General features: G+C 37.2%; 1 protein-coding gene across 1 annotated transcript; it reads right to left on the reverse strand.

The window, feature by feature from the left end:
• Positions 1–836: 836 nt before the first annotated feature.
• On the reverse strand, positions 837–6,254 carry LOC105044809 (superoxide dismutase [Mn], mitochondrial-like). The gene is made up of 6 exons (NM_001319910.1): positions 5,883–6,254; positions 5,111–5,157; positions 4,876–5,001; positions 4,701–4,757; positions 3,235–3,312; positions 837–1,219 (listed from the first exon to the last, which is right to left on the reverse strand). Exons 1-6 carry the CDS (start codon positions 6,214–6,216, stop codon positions 1,127–1,129), a joined length of 735 nt encoding a protein of 244 aa, NP_001306839.1. The 5' UTR covers positions 6,217–6,254; the 3' UTR covers positions 837–1,126.
• Positions 6,255–11,382: the final 5,128 nt, after the last annotated feature.

Raw genomic sequence — 11,382 nt, forward strand, 5'->3', positions numbered from 1 at the left:
ATTAATTCTCCTCCTACCGGTAACCTGATCGGTATCTTACGGAAAGTACTTTTCTGTTTATTTGGTTGAGTGCCTATGTTGTCTTGACGAACTGTCACTCGGCATTTTTTTTTTTGCAAGACACATGATTTCCTACATGAATGACACAACCAGCCTTGCTCTGCTATGGTTATGTTGTTACAGTTTCCGGCATGTCTAGGCTGACTCTTTTTACTACATTCTAACATCCTTGCTGTCCCAAGGTCTGGAATGAGCTCATTGGAATGCCTCATTGTTGCTACACCATGAATTCTGGACCGATCAGGCTGGACAGGTCATCAGGGGAGAAAAACAGTATGGTATGAGCTGCAGCAATGCGGATCTATTGGATAAGAGACCAGGAGGAAAACCTCTTGGACCCTGTACAAAGTTTGGTTAAAGTGGATGTCATTTATACAGAGGAAATGACCAGTCTATGAGTCCAATTAATGATACCGGCCTTTCCCTTGACATGCAATAGAATAGGTTTTCTGATTATTGGGTAACAGTCCTATAACCCTGGTAGACGATATCACAGTGCGGATCCAACAGGTAACCAGATGAAAACTGTAGGGCAACTGTTATGCCACTGGAGGGGCTACCATGCTTATCTCACAGAAAACCAAGCACATGATCCCATCCTGGAACCCTTAGGCAAGACAAAGTTAAATGTAGAAAATTATCAACAGCCCATATCACTGATTGTTATCTGTCATCCTTGCCAAGGGACACCAGAACCCGTCCCCTTAACTCACATGCAAGACAAACTTCAAAACTCGCAGATGCAGGTAAAAAAGAGTCAACCGTCCATCTCACTGATTGTTATCTTGTGATTCATGCGATCGCTTCATGCAAGACAGGTCTATTGCTAACAGAGATAAGCTACCAACTTGACACATGACCTGAATAGCTGGTCTAGAAGCTAGAAACAGTTAAGTGTGTTCAAGGCCAATGCCACAAGCGATGCTGCTTCATTCAAGGGATGTAATGTAAACAAGTATCGATACCAGGGAAGGCCCATCTTATTTGATACAGGAGTCTTTTCATGGTAAACATGTAAAGGGGGAACCACACACGAAGGCTGGTATCACAGAACAAAAAGCGCACATTAGGCAATCTCTTTGTCGTAGACTTCACCGGCATATTTCCAGTTCATGACCTTCCATATGTTCTTCAGATAGTCGGGTCTCACATTTTTGTACTGCACCAAATCAAAAGATTAGCAGAGTGAGAAGCATGCCTGGACTATCAAGATTTATCACAATATTGCCAAGAAAAATTAATATATAATTAAATTGTTGATAAACATGCCAAAAGGTCATGACAACAAGTTCCAGACATAGATCATGCATGTGCATGGCATCCCACCAAGGCAAGATATGAACTCGGTCAACAAGCAAATGCATATGACAATCAAAGGAATCCATGAGGATATTGTAGCCTTTTTCCAACCCATACCAAGGTTAATGTTGCGTCCAGTTTCAGCACAGGAAAGGAACCCAAACTGCATGAGTTTTAGCCAAATTTGGAGATTCCAGCCAGCACAAGCATCTGCCAACTTTGCTTGCTCACAAGTTATAAAATCAAGAATTCGGATAGAATGTTTCCTTTTTCTAAGCATTTAGGAATTTTGCACGGCTGGAAACAAATCATATTAATTGTTGGCGCATACTAAAACAAGACTCTTGGGTTTCAAGGTAAATTAATGTTTTAAATTTACACAATTAGCATCAGCAAACCTTGCTTGGATTCCAGTAAGAGTCAGAAAATAATCAAAACATAGAAAATGCAATTTTGAGGCTTGCTAGACCCGGTCACATGTGTTGGCAAAAGAAGTTGATGCACATGCATAGTGGGCCATATAATCTTCAAAATTTCCTTAAATTTTTTGACTACCCAAACATGGTAATGATGCCTGGCTAAACAGTTTCCTCATTGATGAAAAGAGTGCGAGCAAATGGATGGTAAAGATCTCACCTTGGCCACCGGCTGATATATGCTCACCATCCCAAGTTATTGGACTCACAGCAATACATACTTGATTCCTTAATGCACATTGAAGAAAGAGTTGTACAGAAAGCTAGAATACTTCTCAACTTATTACCATATATCGCTGTGTTTCTTCATGACATTCCTAGGCTACATTAGCGTACCTTACACTGGTTAATGACACCTAATTTAATCCTTATCAACCAAAAATTTTTTGACAAGCCAAGTTGGTACCACAGTGAAATAACTAATAACGTTGAATATTAAATTAGTATTCTGGGCTACAAAATCTGCTCTGTTCTTGTCTAAAACCTTGTAGTTTTGCTCACCTGACTGCAATTTGATGGGAAAAGGCTTGCATGCTGATGATGAAGTTCTTGCTGCTTTTACACATACAGCATGGGCTAACATGGGCACAAGCTTATTAGCAATCTCATTATAGCCTTCTCACTAGAGAGGAAGAAAGAATGGAATGCTACTCTTCCTCCCCTTCACTCTCTGACTCGCAGTATTGGAACGTCATGTGGCATGTTTTTCACTATTCACCTCCAATGGTGAGACATTGAGGTAATGGGTCAATTTTAGTCCAACAAATACAGCAAAGGACATATCCGAGGCAAAAATCTGGACTCTTACCCAACCTATTCTGGTAACAGGACTGGATTCGATTTATGATGAGGCACATTGTATGCGCAACCTAACTTTTAAACTATTTTCACTCAAGTCTGATCATGTCTTCTCATTGGATTCAGCTTCAAGAGCCCAGGTCACTCAGTTTGAGGATCCCGATTATGTTTAGGAATCTGTAGGAATCTGGACTGCAGGTTTAATATTTCCATTCTGACCAAGACTAAATCTGGGGCAGGACTACAAACTGACTTGTTACAGCAAGTTATATTCCATCATTGCAATTTTGATCAAATGTCAATTCAAGATACTAGGTTGATAAGCTAGCAAACAATAAGGTCCATCTAGTATCTAAGTTCTACAACCATTTCTCCCACCAACAATTGGTTATTATGGCATACTGTATTCCTGCCATAAAATCATTTTTCAACTCCTCCTAGGCTGCTGCTTTTTTTTCTTTTTTTCCTGACAGTTGTCCAGTTCATAAGGTATTTATGAATGTTCACACTTGCACATGCACCGACAACCATACACATTCATGAAAAATATTCAAACACTAATGCCATTTATGAGCATAAATTCAAAAGGCGCATTGTTTACCTGCAGGTAGTATGCATGTTCCCACACATCTATACCAAGCAAAGGAACCAAATTTGCTCCTTTAGTGACTAGTGGATCCTGTGCAAAGGATTAGTTAGCCACCATTTGTTGCATATGGTGATGAAAAAATATAATATGAACAAACTAGATAGAAAAGAAAGTCAAGTGACTTTAAGCTTATAACAGAAGCAAGAGTCCCAACAAATATGCATACTTGTGCATGCTAACGATAGTTTTTTTAATGGACCTACATTTCATATGAAAAGCAATTACATAGTAAATGAAGAGGTGATTCCAGATATAGAATACCTATAAATGAACGAAAAGTCTTAACTAGTTGTGACAATTACAGACATGCAGCAACAGTCCAGCCAAAGAAGTTATTGATTTTGGGATCTCAATGAGAATAACCAGATAGCCAAAAACTAATCTCACATGAATTTTGAATTAGAATAGGAAAAATGTAAGTGCACCATGCCCAGCCTTGGTAGCAAATCAGAAATTAAACCGGCATACTTTTAATGTAGAGAGGACTTTTTTCTCCAAAAAAAGGGAAAAACATCAGATAAAACTGCTTGTATATATCACTCTTGGAATACCCAAGTCCCAAGAATATTTTGCCCAAATCGGTGGCCCAGGAACCTGGGTGTGTTTGTGTGCATTTATGTGTTCATGCGTGCGTGTGGTGGTGTGGGGCTGGGTATTCACAACATCCACCCAGGTGATGTTAAATGGCAAATAATTCATGCATTATTTTTTAAAGTGAATGAATTCAAACTACTCCAATGGATTATGTTCTACCGATCATGGAAAACTACTAGCTTATCAGCTTCATCTGTTCATCATGACTCTCACAAATTTCTACCTCATTTCAGCACTCTCACCTTTATTTTGGTGGTTTACAAATTCTCTACATAAAATATGCTTCCCCTAAAACCAACTAGTTATATAGGTTTCATGTTAAGCTCTTCTCTTGCCTAAATTTACCTTGGCTAGGATTTTGGTACTGATTTGTAGAGGGTCAAAACCAGGTTTACGATGGGAGGTAGAACCTGTTCAGTCTGTTGAGCATGTCCAACTTTGAATAATGCACTACAGCCAACCCATAGCAAAAGGCTTGGTACAAAAGGTCAAGATGATGGAATAGTGTCGAATACAGGCCAAGTATTTGCACAAAATAAAAAACATGAATATGACAATATATCCATTCTATTCATTTACATTAGGGATCTACATCAGAGCATCATTTTGTCTTTCTTCTCTACTCATTTTCATTGTAACAATCATCTCAGGCTACTCCTGTTGGCTTATATTTGGCAAACACTTTCCTCAAATCACTGCAAAACAAATTTAGCAGCACACGTAAAACTATATGGTCATAATAAACAATAAACCAATAAACTCTGCGTGGCAGTTAATTTCAGTTCACACAAATCATATGAGTTGATAAACATTACAAAGTTTACCTGATTTGCTGTTGTCTCAACTTTAAGCTTTTTCAACTCCTTATCCAGAGCAAGCCACTGATAAGAAAGCAGGCAAAGTAAATAAACAATAAGGCATCCAGTATGCACAAAAAGGTAGATCCAGCATGTCAATTAAGTAAAACAAGTAATACTCTAACAGGCTAAAGAAGCTCACCACCCATCCAGATCCCTGTAAAGCTGCACCTTCTGCATTCATCTTTTGCACCAAAGCCTCCAATGAACCAAAGTCCGTATCAATGGCCCAACCAAGTGTGCTATGAGGAGGCTCACCACCACCCTCCTGTAGGACATTTTTGTAAGAACACAAACAAGATCACAGAGACCAAAGACAAGATGATCCAATAATTGAGAAAACTGCATAACTGGTGGATGGTGGAGAAAACACATACATTCACAGGCTTGAGATTTTGCCAGAAGATTGAATGGTTGATATGGCCTGCCAAATATAAATTTGTTGAAATAGCTCGGGTTAGGACATATCAGAAATCTGTATCCTTCTAATTTTCAGAAACATGACACTGTAAGGCACTCGAAGTGTGAATCTTAGAACAGATATCCAACATATTAAAAGGTAAGAAAGTAAACCACGTCAATTGGTAACTTCCTGATAAAAAAAATTGAACGTCTAATATTATCTGCTTGAGCTAATTAACTCGCCCCTGCTGTGTAGCAGATACATCTTGAAGTACAATAATAGAAATCATGACATTTCTTCAAAATCCAAAAGCAGCAGTATAGTGAAACTGACTGTGATACAACTAGAGATTCATCCTGAGTCATTAACATGCATTCTGTTGCATATAGACCAGCTTATCTTCCATTGCATATGCGCTCGAGCCATTGAAAGCATTCATTAGAATAGCATAACTAACCAAGTTTCAAAAAAAAAAAAAAAAAGGAAACTATATTATTGAAAAAAAAAAAAAAGAAGATAAAAGTTCAAATTGCGGAAGAATACCAAATCAGTTCATAAAATCGAGAAACGAATGCTAAATATTGAACGAAACAAGCGAATCTGAGAGCTGGAAACCCTTGAAAACTGAAACAAAAAAACCCTAAAACCCGATCAAATGATCCAAAGATTTTGCATTTAACCCATATTCCAATCCAAAAAACAACAAATTAGCAGAAAATGATGAAAAATAATGGAAGACCACGGACCTCCACCATTGAATTTGATGGCACTCTGGAGGTGGACGACCTTGGAGGAGTCCCCCTTGGCCATGGCCTCCTCGAGCTGCTCGAGGGCCTTGTTGTAGTTGGTGATGTACGTCTGGTGGTGCTTCTGGTGGTGGAGCTTCATGATCTCGCCACTGATGGCGGGCTCGAGGGCGCCGTAGTCGTAGGGGAGGTCCGGCAACGAGAAGGTCACGAGGCCCCGGGCTTGGCGGAGCCCCAACCCCATCCCCGGGGCGGAGGCGCCGGCGGCGGCGCAGGGACTAAACACTAGCCCTAGAGCTAGGGTTTTCTTGCCGGCGATCGCACGGAGAGCCATGGAGACGGAGAATACTGGAAGAAGAAGAGAGCAGGTGCTCAGCGGCGGAAGATGGGCGAGAGGAGGCGCCCGCCGAGTTATTTTATAGCGCCGAGTAACAGTGGATTCAAAGTTTAGCCCGAATTCAGGTGGAAAATTATGGTACTGCCACTGTAAGCGGTTTTTGCGGTTTCAGGTTGCGAGCCGGCAATTCGAAACCGTGGGCGCGGATGACCGTTTGTATTAGCGCGTGAGGTGGGTCGAGTGTGAGTTTGGGTCAATCATGCGTTGCAGACCACGTCGACTCCAATTTTGGTTGTCAAGGATTTAGACCAGGCAGACTATCCGACATGGCCAGGATTTACTAGACTTGAGCCTAAGTGTGACACTTTAATTTCGCTTACAAACCATTAATATATATTAATATGGTTACATGTCAAGAGTGATAGATTTGCCTCTCTACCGTACGTGAGAAATTATTCATTCTGGACCGATATGTACCCACTATAGAAAATCATAATCGCCGTCCTTCACGATTTTATCCCCAAATGATACCTCACATGGGTAAAAGAGAGTCCGCATTTTTAAGCAGTAGACACTTCTGACTGCAACCTATATGAAATTTTCGAAGTTCAACCTCTCGATATCCGACCCATAATATATATATATATATATATATATATATATATATATACATACATTGTGCTGGTACAATTAAATACAGCAAAGGGCGTAATCTTGGTTCGATAAGATGCAAGATGTTTCTCCCTGGGAGAAAATAAGGCCATACCACCTTATGAAATAAGAAAGCTATGTCTAAGTTAAATAATATAAATGACTGCTATATTTTGTAGGTAAATGTAAGTGGAACCAGATACAATGGGCTTGAAACCATGTGAGGCCCTGAAAGGAATGGTCGATCCCCATCCGTTATCCTTTTGCAGAAGTTCTGAGGAAAGCATTAGCCCGTTGTAAGAAGATATACGACGGGCTGCCATTCAAAAAGAAAAAAAAAACAGAGTGTCATTGGTTACGGTGCCTCCACTTAATACGGGACAAATAAAGGGCGGCGTCGACCTTCTCTCGACCGGTTAAGGTGCATGTACGTTTGTGGTCACCTCCCCTAAAATTGATGGTGTATCTATCCGCAGGATTAATGTGGAAATCTCAGGATTTCCAGACTCCATGTGAGACCTTAATCAAGGTTCGTAGTGCCATCGTTGAACAGCAAAATCAAATCACGCATAAAGAAGAATTCTCTTTTCAGACAGGCATATCATAGGCATGTAACAAGTTATGGATGAAGATGATATGAGTTTATTTTCATATTCGAATCAATTCAAATATGGATAAATTTGAAGATTTAACTAATATCTCTATTCATATTTATATTTATATAAAAAAAAATATAGATATGGATTGACAACTATTCGATCGATATCTAAATATCCGAATCTATATATAATTTTATATAATTATATATATTATTTATTAATTTTTTTTTTAAAAAATACAATCATATAAATATATTATTAATTTAATTTATTATCTATTTAATAATATTTTTGATTTTATAGTCATAAAATTTAGTTATCCAACTCATATCTGTAATTGTATCTATTTTTTTAATATCTGAATTATATCGATATTCTTTTTAAACAATTATGGATATAAACTTTTGCATTCGAATAATATCTATATCAATATTGTATTCATTAGATAAAATAAATATTGATATAAATATAATGGTATCCGATCCGATTTCAATCCTATAACAAATAATCAAAAATATGATAAATTTGTACCCACTACGACGTCTTATTGCCACTTGTGCATGGTACATGATATAAGTGATAGTGGTCCACCCTGCAGGATGAGCATGTCAATACATGCACTTGCAATGTAACTTACTTTCCTATGCATGATAGAGGTTTTAGTTAATATAGCTTTTACTTTTAGCATCTCCTATCTCACTTTTGTTGCAAAATAGTTTCCGCAAACGTGTTAAGTCAAATAAATTAGACTTAGAGCTAAACCCTATAAGTGCACTGAGCCCTTATGATGTTCTTCATGGATTACGTGCATAGTATTTTACTTGCATTTTTTGAAGATATTAGAAGCAAAATAGTTCAAGACTAGTGAACCGTGGCAAATCTGAAATTTGATTTTTTTTATTTTGACCGGGAAATCTGAATGTTTATTAGAATAGGACTCATGTTTAGTTGGTCTGACCAATCAGTGTTCTTATGCGAGTGGCAATGCTAAGGGTTTTGACCAAAAAGATGGAAACCGCTCCACCTGAACCGGTTACAACTCACTTCCAATTCAACATGGCCAAACTTATAATTCATATATTACCTATTTTTAGAGTGCATTTTATTTGCAATCAAAATTAAAATCAGAATAGTTTGGAATGGAATCAAAATGACTATATCCTCATGTATTTGGTTTACGATGAAAATCAAAACAGAATTTGAATATAGAAAGAAAGTAAATTTTTGAAGAGTAAAACTTTCCTATTTATCTTTGGAATTAGAGTAGAAAGAGAAACCTTCTTAATCCAATAGTTGAAATAGGAGTCAACTCATTTCTTTTCTCAAGAATCCAACTTTCATTAATCAAACATATCTTATATTTATGGGTTGAATCCTTTGAGACTAACCCTATAAAACATTAAAATGGGTATCCTTAAATTAATGATAATAATTTTTTTTTTTTGATAGAAGATAATAACAAGCTTGTTACGGAGCCCTGCTTGCTCCTGCGCCATTGAGGTCCCCTTTTTTATTTTTTATTATTTTTTTTTTTTATTGGTTGGGGGTACGAGCGGTGGAGCTTAAGCCAGTCGTTTAACCACAGGACCAACACAGAGCTGTTATTTAACTTGCAGGTGCATTAGCACTTAGCAGACAAAACCAGAAAAGATAAAATGTTAGCAAGGAAACCTTTGCTTTAGCCTCAACATAAAGAATAGTTATCAAATAATTTCCCAGGATAAGGAAATAAAATTCAAACCATCAACCGAAAAAGAAAAAAAAAAATTCTAAGATACGGCCAAACTTAACAATATGGACAAAGATAATATGGACAAAGATACTATATTTTAAAGATACCTCTCATTTGGTCGAGTTGTGCGCCGTGAAAAGAACTGCTGAGATTGATAAAAATAACATGCTATCAACAACGCATAAAACAAACATGAATGGCATATATTCAAAGTGGTGGGAGATTGAAATTTTTTTATGAAAAATTATTAGATTTTGAATAATTCAATAAAATATTATTATATTGTTTGGTTCCAAAATTTTCAAACTTCCATCTTGATTAAAAAGTATAAATAAAACTAAAATATATAATTAATTATGATTAGTTATTTTTAATTTAATTTTTATTAAAATTTTTAATCTCGCCAATGATGGTGTTTTGCTGGTCCAAAATATAATATAATTCTAACTGTTGCGGTCAATCCCTTAGAGCACCTACGAAGAAGTCCATACTGATCGAAGTTGTGTCCAGTAGAGACCTTAGATGCTTAAGTCAGTAGGAAGTAGCCGAACAGAAAGTAGAATATCAAAATTGACAGAATATCAGTCCAGAAGTATCTTACCAATGCTATTCGTTTATCTTTTTTTTATAGATGACTTGTTTGGTAACCATTTATAATAGTTAGATACATGAATCTCGCTTATTCTGATACTATGTGATCGTGGGATGGACAATTAATGCCCATTGATAATTATGATATGTGACCGTTATGCGTTTTCTACACCGGTGGTTTTTGTTATACCGACTTTATGTCGATAGTCTGAGTATGCCGATGTCCGACTGTATGTCAGCAATTATAGAAATCTAAATGACTATCGATTGATGACTCTGATATACCAACTAGCCATCAGTTATGAAGTCAGTCGGGTTATCATAATTGACTTGATCCCGTCAAAGGGCCGATTGAGAATTTTCAACTTATCGATGTAACCGACTATCTGTCGAATATCTGTGTTCATATCACCGATCGCTAGTCAGAGAATAGACCTTGTGGTCGCTTCGTATCCACTCGAGAAGTCGATTGAGAATTGCCAATTGTCAGTCAGTTTACCGATTGGCAGTCGGCTATCTGTTCTCTGACGTTGATATATAACATCGGATGATACACCACAATCTTTTATATATCTAATTTTGATGTTTTATCATCTGTTGCTGATTTATAGTCAAGATGACCAATTATATGCCGAAAAAGCTAATACTAAGTCAGGGGGAGCAAATCCAGTTGCCCCAACACTAACCAATATTTTTTTTTTTTTTTGAATAAAGAAAGCCAATGCAGCAAATATCTTCGCCGTTCGATGGGAGGGTAGTTGAGTTCGGAGATCCAACAAGAAAAATTTATTGCATCACTTGATGTGACTGAATTGTGCGTGAGCTCAGCTCTAATGGTGGCTTGTGCCCGTGATGCAAGCTGCCTCAGCCTAACATGACCAAAGCTGATGAGAATCTTATCCTATTCGATCCAAGGGCATCAAATGAAACGTCGACGCTAGAGAAACGCAAAATACGAGCAGCCTGTGTACAGAGCCAAACCAGCAATACCATCTCTGGAATCCATATCTAAATCTGTATTCACTTTTCTTTTCAATTTTTAATTAGAGCAAAGCTAGTGAAACTTTGCAAAGTGCATTTGTCTGAGGTTTTAGAGAAAGCGTACAAAGTACATTGCTTAAGTATATAAATAAAAGTTAAAATTGTTTCCACTAACTCCTAACGAAGTATCATGTTGTTTTACATTAAAACAGGGCTTGTTTAGATTGGTCCCCGTTTCCAATTAGAGATTGTTATCTAGCAAATAGATCTATTGTGTACTACAATTTAGTGGGAACATAGAGATAATGTTAGAGTTTTTAAGAAAAAACTCAAAATATTTCTTCCTCCTTAAGGTCCCTAAAAGTTATACCTTGAGTTCAGCTTCATATTGGACAAAATTATCAATATGTCTGTAAACCATTTTTTCTTACACATCTTTGCTTGGGGGCGTTGAGAGAACGTGGATTTTATATTTCACACGTGCGTCGATCCGATTCGATTTGCACGCACAGAATAATATTTAATTATTTAATTATTTTATTTTATTTTTTATTTTACTATTCTTTAGTTCAATATTTTGAGAACTCTCTTTTCGTATAGTGATTATAC

The sequence above is a fragment of the Elaeis guineensis genome, chromosome 5 (genome assembly GCF_000442705.2).
Source record: "Elaeis guineensis isolate ETL-2024a chromosome 5, EG11, whole genome shotgun sequence".
Taxonomy (NCBI): Eukaryota; Viridiplantae; Streptophyta; class Magnoliopsida; order Arecales; family Arecaceae; genus Elaeis; species Elaeis guineensis.

Excerpts from the sequence above, each read along its gene's own strand:
- LOC105044809 (NM_001319910.1), bottom strand. The coding sequence starts at position 6,216 with ATGGCTCTCCGTGCGATCGCCGGCAAGAAAACCCTAGCTCTAGGGCTA. Across the intron at positions 5,002-5,110 it reads AAAATCTCAAGCCTGTGAAT|GAGGGTGGTGGTGAGCCTCC; the intron begins GTATGTGTTTTC and ends AATGTCCTACAG. Across the intron at positions 4,758-4,875 it reads TACAGGGATCTGGATGGGTG|TGGCTTGCTCTGGATAAGGA; the intron begins GTGAGCTTCTTT and ends CTTTCTTATCAG.